The 19,780-nt window shown below is 50.5% G+C and overlaps 1 protein-coding gene across 1 annotated transcript; it reads right to left on the minus strand.

Moving 5' to 3' along the window:
* Positions 1 to 874: 874 nt before the first annotated feature.
* NRIP3 (nuclear receptor interacting protein 3) lies at positions 875 to 14,905 on the minus strand. Its single transcript, XM_075047069.1, has 7 exons — positions 14,732 to 14,905; positions 7,706 to 7,885; positions 6,450 to 6,532; positions 2,924 to 3,063; positions 2,515 to 2,567; positions 2,353 to 2,414; positions 875 to 1,017 (listed from the first exon to the last, which is right to left on the minus strand). The coding sequence occupies exons 1-7, from the start codon at positions 14,903 to 14,905 to the stop codon at positions 897 to 899; spliced, it is 813 nt and encodes a 270-aa protein (XP_074903170.1). The 3' UTR covers positions 875 to 896.
* Positions 14,906 to 19,780: the final 4,875 nt, after the last annotated feature.

Consider the following 19,780-nt stretch of genomic DNA (forward strand, 5'->3'; position numbering starts at 1 on the left):
TGAAGTCGGTAACTCGCACCAGCACATAGCCCAGTTGCTGCTGGTGCTTCAGGCTGGGTGCTGGGCGCTGGGCGGGCAGGCGGAGGCACCGGTCCTGGCAGCAGGGGAGAACCAAGGGCACGCTGGGGCCATTTGGTTCCTGATATACCAATGAGGCTCAGCATCTGCTGCTTTCCGAACGACATCCTTTTGTGCTTGTTTGTTGCTTTTTGGCTCAATACAATGATTAATTTTCCTGACTACTCCCACCAGGAAGGCAGCTGAGACCTGCCCGGAGGATCCCTCCTCGGGGGGTTTCGTGCCCCAGCAAGGCAGCGCCGCAGTGGGCTGCCCCTGTGCCGGCACCAACCCCACGGCGAGCTGGGAGCTGCGGGAGATCACCCCAGAAGCCCTCCCAAACCCTATTTCTGTGCTTCTGCCACACCACTGCAGAGAAGCCCATAACCCATTAATAATTCTGTAATTGCTCTTTCTCATCAAGCCAGCAGTTGTATCCCTAATTACATTGCAACATTACTATGCTAACAGGATGAGCTATAATTCCTAGGTGGTATTAACATTGTTATTTTACTCGGAGTAACTTCCTGGTAATGGCCATTTGTATGTGGCAATATCAATTAAGTGAATATAAATGCTTAGCCCCTGGAAAAATCGTTAATAAAAATTTCATTCTGATAGCCTCTAGTCACAGCTAAATACAATTACTCATACGAGGCCACTATAAAAAGTATTTTTCTCATCAGAAGAAGTTCATAAGGTTTTCCCAACTGTTTGTAATAAAGAGGACACTATATAGAAAAGTCCAGAAAATAAGCACACGTTTGTTTCTCAAAACCCATAGATAAACATGACAATATCTCTAAATTACTGGCTACTGAACAGGATTTCATTTAGCTCTACTCAAGCTGTAGCCTAGTATAAATGTTTTCAAAGCAGCAAGCTGCTGTTTCATCTGGAACAGCTGCACAGGATTTCTTTGATGTCAAGCTCTTGTGTGGGGACAGTGTTTCAATTTCTCTTTATGCCGCCAAACTGCTGAAACAGGAAGGAAAAGACATTCAATAAAATGGGCGTCTTTCATCAAAAAAAAAAACCAGCAAAATTTGGCCTTGAATGCAGTACCAAGAAATAATTCATCACTGCAGTGGCAAAAGAACTACACCATGCCTCTCGCATCCCTATTTCAGAGGAGACAGGGAAACCCACCCGGCGCCTTGCGCTGCAGGACGCTCTCCCCGCGGGGCTGTACCAGTGGTCCCTGGGCTCGCCCACGGGCAGCACCCATGGCCGGCTGCTGTCCGGCATACGGCGGGTACACATGCACCCTCGTCCTGATTCCCCGCACTAGCGCGTACATCCCTCGTGTACTGCCTGCTCAAGCTGCACTGGGGGTGCAGGACGTCCAAAATGACTGTGGCTGGTCACGACAGGCAGCTAAAGAAGGTGCTGTCCTACATCATTCGCCAAAGACGCTTTCTTACGCAGTGACTAAATATTTTTTAGATGGCTGCGTCCACAGCGCTCATCGCTGAGCAACCACAAGCGCTGCCTGCGAAGCCGGAGAGGCACGTAAGTGCAAATCCCTCTCTCAGGCACCTGGTGCCTGCCGGTTTTGTAAGCCAGTGGCAGGAGCCAGTGATACATCTCTTTTTCGCAGTGCTCAGCGAGGAAGAGCCCCACGCAGTGTCTGGAAGGAGGGGGATTGCCCTGACTGCTGCCTGCCTGCCTGCAGAGCCAGCCATCACAAGCCACACACATTTAGGACGTACCAGAGCAGACAGCACAGATTTCTCTTTCTATAGGAAAATTAGGCTGAAAAAGTCCAGGACATCAGGAGCAGCCGGCAGGAGGGCAGCCGGGGCAATGCAGGGAGAAGTGGCAAGACTTATCTCCAGGCAGAATCTCTCTCTCCTGTGCTTTGCAAAACATTCATGTGGGTTTATTTACCTTGCTTTGTAAATATTTTCCAGAAAAAGATTTGTTTGGGAACACTCTCAAAATGACACTCAAGGAGTCTTCCTAGTGACCTCCAGAAAGTACATTTCCTAAGGTGTTCCCCTGTGCGTGTCTTTTCAGATACCCCCTTTGCCGTACAACGCTTACTGGAAAAAAAGCAGCAAAAGCTGAAAAACGCTGCTGAAAAAGCCAAGGACTCTGTTTCAAAACTCAATGGGCTAATGAAAACAATTTCTGCCAGCGCTGGTGAGCTCTCGCTCACCCGCAGCGAGGGTCTGGGGGCTCCTCCGTGGCCGTACCGGGGGGCACTGCCATCAGGCTCAAGGGTGCACACACAGCTCACCTCCCCAGCCAGCTTACTGCTCGCCCACCGCAGCGCTGCCGCTGCCCACGAACGGGATTTCTTCCCTCTCCGTCTTCCCCAGAACGAGATGGTGCTTCTCCATGTTTATGACACACTGTAGAGAACAAATGCCTTTAGGTAAGAGGGAAAACTGCAATTCATAGTGGTCCCAGCTCCCCCAGCATAGGTAAAAGCCCTGTTGGAAACCCCCCTACCTTCAGAGATTTCAGCGTCTGCAGCCCAAAGGAGAAGGGTTTCTCATTGTCTTCTGAAAAAGAGGAACGTTCAGATTTATACATTCAAAATGTTCTCCCGTGCTTTTTGTCAGTAACACCATCCTTCCTTCATGGCTGCTCTGCTAAATAAAACCCTGTTTACAAAGGGACTGAGTTACTCCGGAGGGAAACATGATGAGACGAGGGCAGGCGGACGCGCCTGCAGGGAGACACGGTGGTTGCTCCATCGGCACGGCAGAGCTCGAGCCTGGGGCCGCCAGCACAGCCCTGCTGAACACATCCTCCTCCCTCCCAAGGACCAAAGAGACACTCTTGCTGCAGAAAAGCAGTAGTTCTACTTTAATTTTAACATGTTTCTGAAGCTTCATTTTTACACACACACACTCACCCACGACGAGGGCAGCACACTCCACGGGGACGGCTCCCACTGTGAGGGTGAGGCACTCAATCTGGCCGATTGCCTTCACCTTGTGTGGCAATGAAACCATCTCCTCTTCGACAGGGAGTGCCTTGAGCTGCTCCTTCAACCTGCGCATTCAAAACACTTCTGACATGAAACGGCCACAGTTCAGCTGCTCCGGCAAGGAGCAAATGGCATTCAGGGGGTACTTACACCTGAAGTGCTCTTCGCTTGCTCATATTACCACACTGTTATTGGAAAGCTACTTTCTTGGCAGGTTTTCTGTGATGCTCTGCGTACAGCCAGCAGCCTACACCCACGTCAGCCCATAGCATGACCCACGACACAGCCCTGGGGCCACATCAGCCCTTGCCCCAAGCAGAGCTCCTTACTGGATTTTGCTTTTTAGCTGAGGAATCTTCATTCCTACATTTCCTCAAGACTTGGGGAAGCTGCTGATCTAAAATTGCTTCTAATGCAGTGTGGGTGTAAGGAAGGGATACTCTACTCCAGCTCCCGCCAGCAGAGCTGCCGACACTGCGTGCCCATGTCTCGCAGCCGGGGCAGCGTGCCCGACCCATGGGTGTTAGCAGGTGCTGCTGCTGGGTTTATTCAGAGGAAATGGGGACAGATCAATCACATTCAGCCCGAGAAAAGGAAAAAAGGATGTCAGGGATATCTCAGGTACAGTTGTTTCTTCTATCTATGCCCCATGAACAAGTCTGACAACACTGATTAATTATTTAGCTTCAGTTTCTCTTTTAAACTGAACAAGAACCTAATGGCAAGGCAGTTTGAGGTGGTGATCCCTCCCTCGGATAAAAGCTGTATTACTTTTGGGCTATTTGAGGTACCTTTCTGCTGAGCTGCATTGCAGCAGTGCGTGTATGTGTCTGTCCATCCGTTCAGGGGGGACCAGCCCCCCTCAAAGGCAGAGGTCCTGGGACTGAGGTGGGGATTGCCCATGCCATTTAACACAGGTACAATGACCAGGAGAGGTAGCAGAGAGAAGGAGCTGGATCCCCTCTGCCTATTCCCTTAGGGACCGGCCGTAAAAAGCAGTGGGAACGTATCAAGAAGAAGTTTATGCCCTCCTTGCCCTGGAGCTGGCTTTACTCTGGTCCGAGACAGGTTGGAGTGGCTTTTTGGGGTGCAGTCAACTCCAATGGCTTCTCTATCCACTCAAGGGAAGACACGTGGTCTTTGGCTGTGGTCTTTGTTTCCCCCCATTTGATCCCAACGCAGGGCACGGGCTGCGGTGCTGGAGCCAGGACCTGAACAGAGCCGAGATACAGCTGGAGATGGCTCCTCGCTCCAGCATCTGCTGACCCAGACGGTTTTCCGAGGTGAGACCAGGGCTGCAGAGAGACCACGGGGGGGGACAGAGTCAAGCCACCTTCAAGGAAGAGCTTCGTCACAGCTGAGACTGACCCAAGGATGGACAGATAGCCCGTGGGCTGAGAGCCGGCTGGGAAACTGCAGCGTGGCGAGAACCACTGATGCACGATGCAGTGACACATCTCGGAGCTGGGTTTGAAAGTGGAAAGTCCCCAGCAGCGTGCAGTGACCAGAGCTGCTCACCTAACACCTGCACCTACCCCTCCGCAGGGGATTTCTTACGCGGCGGCAACCTGCGAGCTAACCCTACCGCTTTGCTCAGAGGTGAGGGGAAGAGCTCGAACGGCACCGTGACAAGGTGCAAAAAGATTTTTAAAAAAGAAGGGAGGAATTGAGCCTGTGCCTCAGGCACACACACGCTGCTTTTAGGCGCTGAGCCCCCAGAGACCTCAGTAGCAGGACCCGTCCCCGGAGCCGCTGAGCCTCCACTGCAGGCGGCAGCACCCGGCAAAGCGCACTGCGGGGCCCTTCCTGCCCTGGCAGGAGCAAGAGCAAAATCGCCGAGCACGCCTCTTCCCTGCTGCTTTCCAGAGCTGGATTTAAACAAAACCCGTGTTTTTTCGTTGGCACGCGTGCGGGACTGCTTTGAAGTAAAACATCCTGGAGCGGTGCCTCTTGTCACACAGGACCTACCACAGCGACGGCAGAGCGAGCCAGACATCAAAGCCCTGGTTTTAACCCGCTTTGTTAATCTGGCTTTAGCTTCTGTCCCCGCAAACACAAACAGCAAAGGAGCTGCAGGAAGCTGCCTGCGAGGCAGTCCTGCCTGCTGCAGACCTCAGCTGGCAGCGCACGCAGGACGGGGCGTCACTCCGGCCACGCTGCCCGCCTGCGCATGCAAAGTGGCCCTCGCACACCCCGGTGCCCGTGGGCTCCCACCTAGCGGGAACCAAAGCTCACTCATTGCTGATGTATAACGCTGGGGAAGGACATGGGCCTTTTAACTGCAGCTGTCCGGCTGATGGCTACAGAAGTGGTCTTGCTCAAATCAGGAGGGAATCCCCATAACCCGAGAGCAGAAACTGGCTCTGACCTATTTCTTAAGTGTGCTTTGAAGGGCGGGACTCCTGAAGCAGACTGGTTCTGCAAAAGCTGCACAGGACACCCATGAGTAACACAGAGAGCAGGTGAACTGTCCCAGAGCATCGCTGTGCAACTCAGATGTGTTGAGCGGCCAATACAGCATCTTGCAAGATGAGACCCCTCCAAACGCACTGTTATCATCCGTAAGCTAGGCTGAGCAGCTCCACAGTTGGTGACAAGTTTGTAGTAAGCGCAACCACCTTCCAGGCACTAAACACTTGTGCAAAGAAGTCATGACTGTCTGGTCAGAAAACAGGCACCATTCATTCAGGGCCATGCAGTAACGCTCAGGGAGCAACTGCAATTGGTTTTTGCGCAATCACTGCAAGTTGGTGTTAAAAAGCAATGACTCCATGGGAATAAAGTCCCAAAATCTCCTTGGTACGCTGTGAGCTGATGCCTGATCCTGCTCCTTGGAGATCAGCGGGAGTTTTGCTGCAAATGGCTGGCAGTCAGCTCTCTAACGCTACATAAATACATTTCCTTTCCCTTCAACTGGGAGAAATTTGTTACCGGGAGTAGCATCAGACACCAAATTTCGAGCACATGCACGTACACAACCGCACAGCTGCTTTACACCCGGTGCTGGGGCCAGCAGTGCTGCAGCCGCCAGCGGGATCATGCCCGCAGGCAGGTCCCTGCCCCACAGCGGGGCACGATCCCCGTCCCAGCCCCACGCCTGCCCCGGGGATGCAGAAGGCCAGGGAGGGGGTTCAGCTGTTTCACGAGGCACTGAATGACAACAGGCAGGCACTGAAAAAATACAAATTTATCCAACCCTGCAAAGGGATTTACTCAGAGGTGAGTAGGTTGGTATGAGTGGCTTTCTATTTCAGCTCCCTGCAAGGACATTTAAGAATAAACCAGGATTTGATTGTAACAGGAGGGTCAGGGGTTTGCCCAGGCACAGCCCAGAGCACTCCCTTCCAGAAGGGCCATCTCTGGCACCAGTGAAGCCCCAGCCCCAGGTACACTGCCTGTGCTGCCAGGTGCCACAAGTTCCCACAAAACAGAAATCTGGCTGGATATTTACCCTAGCCTGTCCAAGCAGGCGGACGACATGAGGTTGTGCTGTGAGCCAGTGTCCACCACGGCCTTCAGCTCCTTCCCCGCACACTGTAAGAGCAAGCAGAGACAGGAGACGATGCGTGGGATGCAGAATGAGCACAGGGTGTCCAGCATCTCTGCTCTGTACACACTGGTCCCTGCCAAAATACCAACACCTCCTCGTGCCAGCCCATCCCCACTCCACCACACAGTCAGTGCCCACAGGGTATCACCTCGTCCACCCCAGGCACCCAAGAGTGTTGGCTCTTGAGCTGCTGTTTGAATAAGGTGATGCTACTAAACAACATGGTGTTGGGTCCTGAGCCCTTCCCAGCAGCATGTGCCCCGGCAGAAAGCCAAAGGGGCAGCCCCAGGCAGCCAGGATATTGTGGAGAGCTGGAAATATAAAAAAGCGTGGGGGTAAGGAGGAGAAATGTGAAATTACTCTTGGGGAAAGAAAAGAGGGATGGCATTTAGAATCATAGAATCATTTAGGTTGGAAAAGACCTTCAAGATCATTGAGTCCAACCATCATCCGTGCCCACTAAACCATGTTCTGGAGTACCCCATCCACTCGCTTTAATACCTTCAGGGATGGTGACTCCACCACTTCCCTGGGCAGCCTGTTCCAATGTGTGACAACCCTCTCAGTAAAGAAATTTTTCCTAATATCTAACCTAAATCTCCCTTGCCGCAACTTGAGGCCATTTCCTTTCATCCTATCTCCAGCCACCTGACAGAAGAGACCGGTACCCACCTCGCTACAACCCCCCTTCAGGCAGTTACAGAGAGCGATAAGGTCTCCCTTCAGCCTCCTCTTCTCCAGACTCAACAGCCTCAGCTCCCTCAGCCGCTCCTCATAAGACTTGTGCTCCAGGCCCCTCACCAACTTGGCTGCCCTTCTCTGGACACACTCCAGCATTTGGGGAAGGGCTGTGAGCACAGGGATTCACCATGGATAATTACTCCCCAGTGTTTCAGCATGCTCCCCCAGCCTGGCTGCTCCCTCTGCCCTGATGTCCAAGAGAAGACATCCACCAGACGAGTTTTCTCTGTGATACCGGGGTAGGTGTCCATGCCACAGCAGCCCTGAGCCGCAGAGCGAGAGCATCCCCACGGCTGTGACAGCCCCGGTAGAGTGCAGTCCTTATCGGGAAACACGGAGAACAAGAGCACTGCTTGAGGCTGTCAGAAATAAAATTAGGGGGCAAAAAACCCAGAAGGCTGGGGAGGGACTATTACCTGGCAGCTCACCACTATGAGCTCCTCGTCCTCTGTTTTCCCTGAGCTGCCCAGTTTTGTTTGAGTCAGCTTGTTGGTCTGCGCTGAGATATCACTCTTCGGAGTCCAGCTGCCTCGGCTGCTTCGTAGTTTTGATAAATTTGTCTCCATCAGGCGCTTCTGCAGGATATTATGTGGTTGCTTTAAGAAAAAACACACACAGAAGAACAGGGTGAAGCCAGAGGAAAGCCACGAAGTGACCTGCAATGCCAGCCTGCTTGTGGTGCCCGTGGGCCAGCACTTCTCTCATGGGAGGGATGCCCTGAAGTCTCACTCTCCCTGATTCCCAGACTACATGCGCTCTTCCTAGCCTACATCTATTTGCTCTTCTGCCAGCTCTGCCTTACCTGGCTTTGACTAAAGGGAACTACTTTGTATCAGCAAGAGAATATTCCTTTCAAAATATTAACCAGAATTTGGAGGGGATACCTTTCTTTTTCCAAACTCAAGTTCAAGATTTGATCTCATATAGGAATCAAAACAAGTCGGCCTTTTCCAAGCCAGTGTTTCAGCCATCATAGCCTTCATCTGTTGATAAGGATATCAGGAATTCTGCAGTGATGTGAAAAGTTAAGAGGTAACAAATTACCTTTCCAATTACACACACCACAAAGTATGAAAAAGGTGGATGGGCTTACTGAATGAACGCAGATGCTTTCATTGAGCACTGGCATTGCTGGCATAGGAAATACCCATGTCCAGCCTCCACCTGTGGTGATGGTCTTTGTGTGAATCAACCCAGAATTTAAGAAGCTGATTTGGGTGTCTGTGCATTGGCTTTTACAGGTGTGAGTGAACAAGGCACAACTGCAAGAAGAGAGCTACAGACGGTGTCTATTGTCAGACCTGGGCTGGCCTTTAGACCAGAATTTGTTCTAAAATTGCCCTGCATCTCTCTTCCCTCCACATTTGTATTTAGCTGCTAAGGGTGAGTAAATGGGACCAATCCTGGGTGCCATGCTGTGGAAGGGAAAGGAGAGGAGGGGAAGAGGTAAGATCATCTGAGGTAGGTGGGTATTCTCCCAGGAGCAGCCAATGCTTCGTATGGTGGCTTCTCTCTTTCTCTGTCATTTCCATTTGCTCTGCGAGAAGCATGTTGCCTCTCAAAATCTCCAACTGCTTTCCCCAAAGCCTTTTTATGTTTAATGTTCGCCATGGATGGATGCACATACTCTGCTGGAGGTGAAATGACTCTGCTTGATTATCTGCTCATTTCTCTGCCTGGCTAATCTCCCCCCCATTACTGCCCTTTCCTTCTGATTTTAATTTGTCCACAGAGAGACCTTCTTACTGGCTTATTCCTGAATATTTGCATTCATATTAAATATGCCTGTGTATCTGCAGAGCCATATAAACCAGTAAATCTCCTCATCCCAAGGGAATTTCAATGGGATCAGTATAACTTCAAAAACCTTGGGCCATGGTTCCCCGAGTTGGCCAGTGCGCACCCTCGTGCGCAGCGCCTCGTCTTTAAAATAATCTGCGTGGCATGTTAAATAACAGCACTTGCAAAAGGCTAATGCAACTTGGCATCATTCGAAAATAACTGCAACCATGTTACTGCTTCAGATCCTGCTGTAGGCATAGCGCAGGCAGTTAAACTGGACCTGACTGATGAGATCAGGTGGTCATCGGGACACGTAATCTCCTTTTTCCACACTCTTTACTGTTCTTACTTCTGCATACAACCTGCGATTTGAAAGGAAATAAAATTCCACGACCGTTTTTGGTTGCAGGTGCTATGTCTGACCAGCACACTAGAGAGCATGTCCTATGTAAAGGCAATAACGTAGCCACGCTTCCAGTGACCAGGAGAAATCAGATCCGACATTGTGCTGTCTCCTTCACACACAAAACATAACAAAGCTCCAGCACTGCTGTGGTGACCACTGTCTTCCCAATGAGACTGAACAGCAGAAACCAGTATTACTTACCTAGATTAAAGGTGGGCAGACTGGCTCCACTGGTAATGGACCCTGTGCTGAGACACGAGCAAATCAGTTTGGAAGCGAGGGCTGCCTTACATTAGGCAGAAGCCATAGGTGCACAGTCAGCACCGTGATCACCTCCGAGGCTCCTCATCTGAGCAAAAATGCAAGCCAGGGTTTGCTGACAGTGGATGGCATGTCCTTCTTACCCTTTATGTTTGCCTGCAACTCAGGCACACATCTGGAGGACTAATTCTTCACATCACAAAAAAAAACAAACGAGGGGATAGGAGGCTGGAGAAGAGGATGGGTGAAGTTCCCAGCTGGCCAGAATACAGCCCGTCACACAGTGGTCACCTCCTCACGCCCAGCCCTGCTCAGCTAGGACCGAGAGAAATTTCTGAATGGCATCATCCAGGACAGTCTGGGTGCTCTTCTGATCTGCCCGGCCTCAATCATGTTGCCAAATACTTTTGAAAGAATAGGCTGGAGAAAAACAAGTCACCAGCACACTCATCACTGCTATTTTAACTGTCATCTACCTTTGATTTAAACCTAAATTTCTTTTAACTACTAGTTCTCCTGTGGATCGTTAACCAGTTACACATATGGGTTTTCTCAGGCCCTGGTTTTATGAATCCTATATGGGATCCATCACCAAAAGGAAAAAAATCCAGCACTCAGCCAACATGAGTTACCACCACAAACAGGACTGTCTTGTTGACGCTTGCTCTTCTGAAAGCTGCAGCGAATCCTGCCTTCGAGGGGACAAGTATTGCTTATGTTGTGCTCCCATACAGAAATAATCTAGCAAGAGGGGGCTGAAAAGGTTCCCTGCAGCACCATCCTGTCCCAGGGTATTAATTAGTTTGCTTTAACTTATATTTCCCTTGACTCTCGTGTGCAACAGAGTGAGGGATGTTAGTCATGGAGATGACTCAAGTGATGGATACGTACTTGATAAACAGCTAATGTGCCAGGGGACATTTGCAAATGCACATTTTGCTGGAAAACTGCAAGCAGACCATGTCTGGGAGGGAGAGGAGGAAAACCTCCCCCTGACAGCAATGGGGAAGGCAGCCACGTTCTCCCTCCAGCACAGCCTGGCCATGCAGCCAGGACCGGTGTTTGAAGTAACTCAGATTATTTGGTACTGTCTTTCTATGCATCACACAAAACTGTTGAAAGTTTTATAAAAAAATAAAATGTTATATACCACTGTGTAAGTGCAAAAAAAATAAGTTACTTCCTAGTATCATTCAGCACAATATAAACACAAACCATGATTTTTTTCATAAGCTATCTCCCTTTCTATCCCTGAGACTTTGCAAAAACCTATAATCCCCTAAAAAATCCACAGTAGAAACCTAAAAGAAGTGAGTGGAGACACCAGCTATTGCTGAACCTATTTACCACTGTCTGTCAAAACCACAAATCCAGTTTTGTTCCTCTCTAATTTATAAGCAAGTGCATCGTTGCAGCTTGCAGTATCCATCTCTTTGTCAGGTTTCCCACAGTTTTGCCTTCTAGATCTGGGAATAACAAGACCCATCAACAACAGTTTCACTCAAGTGGAGATGAAAGTCAGGGAAGACGCCAGCTCCTCTCCCAAACCTCTCTTCTGTACCCAGACAGTAGAAGTGAGGAGTTTTAACACACCAGTGGAGCTTGTCCCAAGAAATAACCGATTTATCTCTCTTCTTCCCACCCTTCATCCAAATCCACCTCTTCTACCAGCAGCCTGTGCTCACGTGCTGTCAGCCCCTCTCGCAGAGGGATGAGGTGGGACAAGAGATGCCCCCTGCTCTCCTGTGCCCCCTGGGCCCCCAGGTCTCTGACCAAGACAGTACACGTAACATCAAAGTTTTTTGCTTTTTAACCAAGACAACAAACTCTAGGGAGTGCACAGTGGGAAAGCAGGGAAAACTGAAAGCACTGAAATTAACTGCAATGTTGTACCAGCTACAGGAGCAGGGGACAGGGCCACGGGGGCACCCAGAGCTGCGCCGAGGACCCAGGCACCCAGCGGAGGCTCTGAGGGCGTTTTGGGAGAGGGAAATGATTTTTTGTTCTTGTTGTTTGTTACTCTTTATAACTTTGTTTCCCACCTTATAAAGTGATGCGGGACTGTTTCAGGCAAAGTCCCTCCAAACTGGTCTGTTGGCTCTCAGGGCGAGGGCAAGGTGTCAGAGCACGAGGAGCTGCCAACGGCCAGCACGCCCTGCCCAAGTCAGGCAGGGGGTCACTGTTACGGTGTGACCAAATCCCAGCTAACGACCATGTCATGCCAATTTCCTGGGCTATGGAGAGGAGGCTAATAGTGAGGCATTAAACCAAACCCATTTCTGCTCTGTATATCCACCCCTACATTTGCCAAATCCGATGTATGCTATGCTATATTTTGGTCTTATACTAGGCAAAGTGGATTACGTAAAGGGAGCGAGGAGCTGGAAGAGTTCGGTCCAACCCAGAATAATACACCAAAAAATACTGGAGGCTTAACGTAGGTAGTTACAACAAGTAGTTATCAAACCTGCCTATAAGGGGCATCACCAGGAGAGATGCTTCAAGAGCCGAGTGATGGCACACAAGCTGGGGGATGCCAGCACACCCACCCTGGTGACCTGCTGCCACCTCTCTGTGCGCAGCACCCCCTGCACTGCGGCCAAAAGGAAAGGGATTTCTCCCCAAAATTGGAGTGGTCGCTACCGGCTGTCACCCTGACAGACAGGGTGTCTCCTCACCACGTGTCCCCGTCTCTGGGGAGCTGTCACCTCCTCTCTTCTCCTGCCAAGGCCGCTGGAAACCCCCCGTGGGAAACCCTGCATTAATAATGCCAGTCACGTCAAAAGCCCTTCCACCCACGTCACCACAGCTGTTGCGCAGCTTTAGATACGAAAATGTGCTGCATTGTTAGGAGGTGTGCAGTTATCCACAAGAAAGGCATGCAAACGCCCTGGGCAAAGACCCCTGATGCCCTGGGCCTCCTGACCGTGCAGCTCAACCCCTCTGGACCTGGACCTTTCAGTTTGGGGCCATGACAAAGTGGAGTCCCACATTTCGGAGGCTCTTAGTGCTTTCCTCTAGTCTCAGAGACGCATGATCCCCCGCTCCTCCTGGGGACAATTCCTGTGACATCCAGGCAGCCACGGCACCGGGGAGACACGGCGGGTCCTCCTGAAGCGATGCCCACTGCAGTCCCGGCCGCGTGCGGTGTGAGTGTGGCGGTGCTGGCAGCATTGCTGCAACACGACCCACCGCAACGACTCTGAAATTCACAGCATCTTCGTTGAGGCTGTGGGAACGAGCCTGGGCATGTGCCAGTGCTGTCGCTTTGGGGACTCCCCGTACGTCCCACGGGGCAGGAGGCTGTGGCCAAGGTGAGCCCTGGCCACACGTGCCCACTGCCCCATCGCCCCTCGCTGTGGTGTGGGGACGGGGTGGTTTTGCAGTGGGGTGGCCCACACCAGCTCGGTTCTCACCCCGGCCAGAGACCCACCACAGCCAGGGCAGCCGGGGCGGGCAGCGCGCCTCTGCCGTGCCGCACCTCCTTTTTGTGCTTGGAGAGGATCAGGAGCTGTGGACCTCCCCGGGGCTTCGGCACGTCCCTGGGGAGAGCCCCCGCACGCAGACCCTCCTCTCGGGGGCTGTGGGTGCAGCAGGGGCGATGCTGCAGCCACGGCTCAGCCGGCGCAGGCACAGGAGCAGGGAGAAAACCTCGGGTGATGTTTCTGTGACCGGGGCTGTGGCAAGAAGCCCCACGCTCTGCCCCTGGCGCCGGCGCCAAACCTGGTCCTCGCTGCTGCGGCGACGAGGACTTCAGTGCGCAGTGCCCCCGGCTCCTGCTACCTGTTGCCTCTCTCATCTGGGCAGAGCAGAAACCCCTGTCATCAGGGTCTCGGTCCCGCAAACTGTGGGTCGCTGAGCCATGACGTGTTATTTAGACTCTGCAGATAATAGTAATAACACCACCGTCACGCTCTGAAAGGCACGTTGTAGCTCCCTGATGGAGAGCTGCCATTCAATGATCACGAGGAAAGCTCCTTCCGAGCCTTTCCCTGGGTAGGAGCTTCACTTCCTACAACTGCAAAACATTTGGGATGACAAGAAAAATCACCTCCATGTGCGCTGCAGAGAACAGCCAACTCATTCCACTTATCTCAGCCAGGCAGAGCCAAGCCGAACCCAGCTGAGCAGGAAGGCTGTAACGAAACAAAACAAAACTACCCCACTAAAAATAAAAAAATTCACTTTTCAATGTACCTGTATCAAAGATTGAAAAAAGCAAATATTGTGTTACAAGGTGCATGAATTTTGCAACAATTGGGCAAAAAAAAAAGTAAAGGAGCTTTCCTCAGTAGGATATATTTTCTAGATTTTGCTCCTTACATCAGAACTTTTGGTATTACATTTAAGTATCATTTCCCATTAGAGAAAGCTCAAACATTTGTGCACATTAGTATTTAGAAATGCTCTCCAGCCCTTGGAAATGATGAAGAATAGTGTATGTCAGCTACAGGATCACATGGATCATTGCATATGTAAATATTTAAGACTTAGAATTATATATCTTCATTTTTAAAAAAAATATGCATAAGCCTTTATCAAAGTGTAATCTTGGCAGTTTTATATTTTGAAGTACTAGTGACTGCACTTTACCGAATCTTTTGTGATTATATCTAGTGCGCATGTATGCATCACAGACAAACATATGTGTATATATGTCTGTATTATATGAAGCCATTTTGATTTACTCTGATTCAGAGAGGATTTTTGTACTGAAAACAATATCCCATTTTCATGCAAATGTAAAAAAAAATTAAAAGCTTTTAGATCTGAGTGCCAGGCATCTGAAAGCACCTACTAGCAAAAAGCAACCCTGGTGATAACTAGCATCATATTTCTACTCCCTTCCTTTTACATACAAAAGCCTCATTTTTAAAATCAATTTCCACAAGCAACCAACTTGTCCTAACACAAAAACGTCGTGAAGAAAAACAATAGACAGTGCCCTACCAGCTTCTTAAGTCTCCTTCCAGTAAACACAATAAAGCCTTACAGTATCTTTTGAAGTCCCCAGCTTCTTCAGCCCATCCAGAGGGAGGAGATCTGCAGAATCCTTGTGAATAAACTGAACCGCCTGCTTCATCCTCCTCTGCTGGTGGAGAGATGCAGCTTCCCTTATCTCCACTTCTTTTCTACTCGGCTCTGTCAGGATACCCGAACAAAACATCTTTCCAACCACGTACGGCTCGCTTCTCAAAGATGTGCCTCTCGGAGAGATGGAGCCAGAGAAACGCTCTATCGCCTGCGCTTTATAACCGGAGCCTGGTGACGTTTGGAGAGCGGCAGGTACTCCAGCCAGCACCGACGAGTAAAGGAGGGGTTGGGCACATTACAATACGTTGCACAAACAACGGCGAGTGAGCTCAGGCTCGGTCTAAGGGAATAAATCGGCACCGTTCCTCCTCGCTGCCTCTCCTGTAAGCGAGATTAGCTGCAGGCATCCAACAGCTCTCGAAGCCCCCCAGCAGCCTCACGGGCAGAAAAGAGACCGCCGGAGCATGGTGCACCATGCTCCGGCGGTCTCTTTTCTGCCCGTGAGGCTGCTGGGGGGCTTCGAGAGCTGCGAACAGCCCCAGGAGCCAGCGTACCTCCCAGCCACCCTCGGCAGGCACAGCTTTTTTGGCCTGGATAGGGAATCTGTCTGCTCAGCACCCCTGTGGTCCTGGATGCCGCTGCCCCAGAGGGCTGGGGTGATGCAGCCCTGCAGGGACCGTGCAGCCGGCCACGTTGAGGTTTGCCACATTATGCCTGGGGCCAGCAGGGTTAGGGCAGGCTCTGGATGCCACTGGCCTCACTGAAGCATTGCAGGCACCGATCTGCATCATCGCTGCCTGCTGAAGTCCCCAGGAAGGGTAAGGACTGTCACAAAAATTGTCCCAGCCAAATTGGGGGACCCCAAATGTGGTTTTACACAGGGTTCCTATAACTGTCAAATGTTCGGGTACAGCACAATTTGACTAATTGCTAGCATCTATGCAACTGATTACTAAGTGGAGTAAAACTTTGCAAAGCAGCTATAGTTTTGCAGCATTCTTGCTCCTTGTCCATTGATCCAGACATCACTGGAGTTAGTCTTGCTATAGTTACTTATCTCTGATGCCCAATGACGCTGGGAGGGTTTCAAAGACATGTTAGAGGGTGAGGATGCTGACATTATCTTGGTCGCCCAGGGGTATCCTTTATCCTTCATGGGCAGCTCTAGGCTTCCAAGAAGCAAAGTCCTTATTTCTGGGGCCGGGCTGTAATTTAGCCTGTTTTACTTAAGCATAAACAATACCAAAGCATCCCGTAGAATTCCGCTATCTCATTACACTACAGTGTATAATGTGAACTAATACATATTAACAAACTTAACACACTTCCATACTATAAAGACTGATTGAAATAATAGGGAAAGGGATTTTCTTAACAGGACTTACAGCGCATGTGCGTTCCTTTCACTACAACAGTGAGTTTTTAAGTGATATATCATCTCTCACCAGAAATAAACACTTCCCCCCCCAGAGGGGCCCACACACTTCCAGCAGCACAGCTGGGGCAGCAGGCACTCACCTGAACCTTCCGCTTTCCAAGTCATTTGTTGCAAGGAATAGGCGCAGGAGAAAACAATTCTGCCTTAGAGAGACAGTATGACTCTGGAAACACCCTACATGGGTTTGATTCTTGTTAAACTAACAGAGACCTTTGATGTGCTAGATAAAGCACAAGAAAAGCAGAGCTTAGCCCAGGATTTATGCCAAGCCTGACTTCCAGGGCACTCCTGGAGGAGCTGGGTCCTGACCCCCCTTGGTTCTCCCCCACCAACGCAGCCTGGGCTCACACTTTCCACCCACCAAGACACCATCAGCCTTTGGCCACTTACAGGGAAACACTCCTGTTTCTGACAGGAAAGGGACAGGGAAGGCAAGGGAAAAATACTTCGGAAAGAGACCCAAAGTAATGTGGAGGAGAGAGAGGAAAAAGAGCAGTTCACCTGAAAGCAGTCAAGGAAAGACATTCCTCTTGCAGCAACTGAGATACAGTGAAAAAATAAATGAAAGCAATGAAAATGCCAAGCAGGCAGAGTCGCTTTAAACCACAGCACCACAGTTTCTCCTTCCTCCCTCCCCTGCAGGCTGCTGCGGAGCCCTGAGCGGGGAAGAGGCCAGGCAGGATCCGGCCCCCAGGAGCCGTGAGCTGCAGCCAGCCCTGTCCTCTCACCTTGACCCACGCAATGAGGCCGGCCCCAACAGCGCGGAACCAACCATCTATTTCTTTATCTTGGCACTTTTTAAACATAAAGCTTCGCTGACATGAGGGCTCTGAAGGCTGACAGCAGCCCCTTTTCGGGAGGGTCGCTGACAGCAGCGCCCGCACCACCAGCACCCCGCAGCCCCGGCTCCTCGCATGGGGAGTGGTGCTGACGCTGAGCAGGGCTGATGCCAGCTGCTGCCGTGATGCCAAAGCGGCAACGCTTTGTGGGTAAAGCTATACATCTGAGCTCTGCAGCCACGGCCAGACTATATATGTTCAGACCCTCCCCATCTGACCTGGGAGAAAGGGGGGGGGGGGGGGGGGCAAAAATCAGATGAGAGTGCAAAATACAATAAAACCCAAACCCACTATTTCACAGCCTCACATAAAGGCCATTACGCGTGAGCCAGCCCGAACTCAGTGAACGTGTCGGTGTGCAGATGGATAACAGGGCTGACAGTCTGAAGGGGGATATAATTTTTTCTCCCCGCGCTGACTCGGCTCATTACACGACAGGACCATTGTTCCGCTACAGGCAAACATGCCCAAGAGGATAAAAGCACCTTATTTTTCACCTTGGGAGCTATTTGGCACTTACCCAGCTGATTAAATAAAGACATATGACTACATCCACATTCTCCCAAAGGCAAGGAGGCACAGAAGAAAGCAGAAGGACTGCCACTGAAACCAGGAGACAATCTTTAATATAAAAGCTCTGTGGAGGAGCGGCACTCTGCCTGGCATACTAGTAAATGCCTGGTCAGCTCTGGCTTACAGCAAGAAGAGCAAAGCTGCAAGAGCAGGTGGAGCATGAAAAGCCCCCCTCACGCTACAGCTCCAAGACTGCAGCCTGCCTTTTAATTCAGCAAACAAGCATTTTGTCTGAGCCCTACAATTTCACTTCTGCTCTAAGTTATAAGTGCTCCTTGTGCCAACAGATCAGAAGAAAATCTGCCCAGTGCTCAAGAATTACAAATGAGAAAAAGGTCCTAATTCCCCTGTTGACTTTTTAATCCTGGGAAAGAGGAAAGTGGGAGGAGCAGTAAATCATCTGCTCAAATTATGCAGGATCCACACTGAAATAGGGCTCAGTTTGGATACTTCGAACCCAGTGGTTAACTTCTGACTTGGTCATTTGTTTGCAACAGATTAGCCAGGGGTATTGCTCCCCTGCCCCGTGTGGTGTGTCTAAATAGGGGCACACTTCAGAAAAATTCCCATCCGCTCACTGGGGACAGGTCTGTGCGTGACCATTGCCCCTCACTCGAGAAAAACCCTGAGTGACAAAACCACCTTTCTTGCTCCTTCCTCACTCCAGAGCAGCACACGCGTTTCTCTGCACAGTATCACATCAAGGCCAATGTCGAAAAGAGGCTTCGCAAGGCTTGCGGTCGAGAAAACCCCTCCGGCCTGGGAGAACTGGCCCTGCCCTCCAGGACAGGCTGGCTCTGCGAGAAAGCTGAGATGCCCATTGCTGGCAGCACGGACAGACGGCAGACCGCACGGACAGACAGCAGACAGCACGTGCTGGAGACCGGAGGCAGATGGCCCTGGCGGCTACAAGGAAAGCCACCGCACGTTTGACGTGGGCTCTGCCCTGCGCCCAGGGCATCTGTCGGTCCAGCAACGTGCCCTTTGCCATCACAGCTGGGGCCAGGGGAAGACGGCACGCAGCGCTCGGAAGCTCGTTAGCCACAACACATGGAAGACGAAGCGACACAGGTCCTGCCTGCAAACACAATTTGCTTTACACATGGTGTAAACTGAGCTGAATCCCAGCAATTTTATACCCCCACTTACAGCTGATTTGTACTGGCTTAGTACCCAGTCACACTTGCAGCTTAATCAGTGTAAGGGAAGAAGAGCTGCGGAGTTTTGTTCACACCCCCATTTCACCTTCTCTCGATGAAAAGGGAAGCAGTGGCAGGCAAAGCAGGAAGTGGGTCGGTCCTTTTTATTTTTTTCTTTTCTTTGATTTCTCATCTTTCCTTAAAAAGAAGTGATTTGTTAGTGGTTGCCATATCCTGAAAAGATTCAGGGAGACACCCCAGAAAACTCAGAAGAAGGGACAGAGTGGTATAATTTGACAGAGAGAGAAGCAGCAGCAGGCAAGAGTCCCACAAAGAATAATTTACCCCAGCGCAAAGAGAAAATTTTAGAGAAAGATTTTCCAGAGGGAAAACTCTTAAGATCTTAAGAAAACAAAACCACAATCATTGATGTAGAAATATAAGTTATTCTGTCCATCAGCATAGGATATAAGGTTCAGCTCTAGCATACTCAGGCAAATAACTGGAATAATTTGGAGACTAGAAAAGAGTCTTTTTCTAAAAAGGTTGGATACAAAAATCCAGAAGGACTTAGTGAGCTTCTTAATCATCATTTGTAGCAAGACAAAGACTACAGATAGCGCTGGAGAAATCCTATAACATACAAAGGTAGAATCAGATTGAGATTCCAGAGAGATGTGGCCCATTTCATACAGTAACTCCACACCCACTGTCAATGTTTCCAGTGCTGACCAAGAGAAAGGACCGGGCTGGGATACAGGCCCCATCGCAAGCATGAGCACTTCACGGAGACTACTATTCGCAGGGCAGTTCTCCCTATTTAACCCGGGTGCAACTCCAACCTCCTTTCCCCTGTGCATGTTCTGTCCGGTGCATGCGCTGGTGGCAGCAGGCACAGACCAGGGACACTGGTGACGCTAGGAGAGGAATCGGACATCGTGCAGCTTCTCATAGGAGACTGAACTGAATTTATCTGTCTAGTTCTCCAGAGACAACAGGTGGACCATAGTTTCAGGACA

This window comes from Buteo buteo, chromosome 16, assembly GCF_964188355.1.
Source record: "Buteo buteo chromosome 16, bButBut1.hap1.1, whole genome shotgun sequence".
Classification (NCBI taxonomy): domain Eukaryota; kingdom Metazoa; phylum Chordata; class Aves; order Accipitriformes; family Accipitridae; genus Buteo; species Buteo buteo.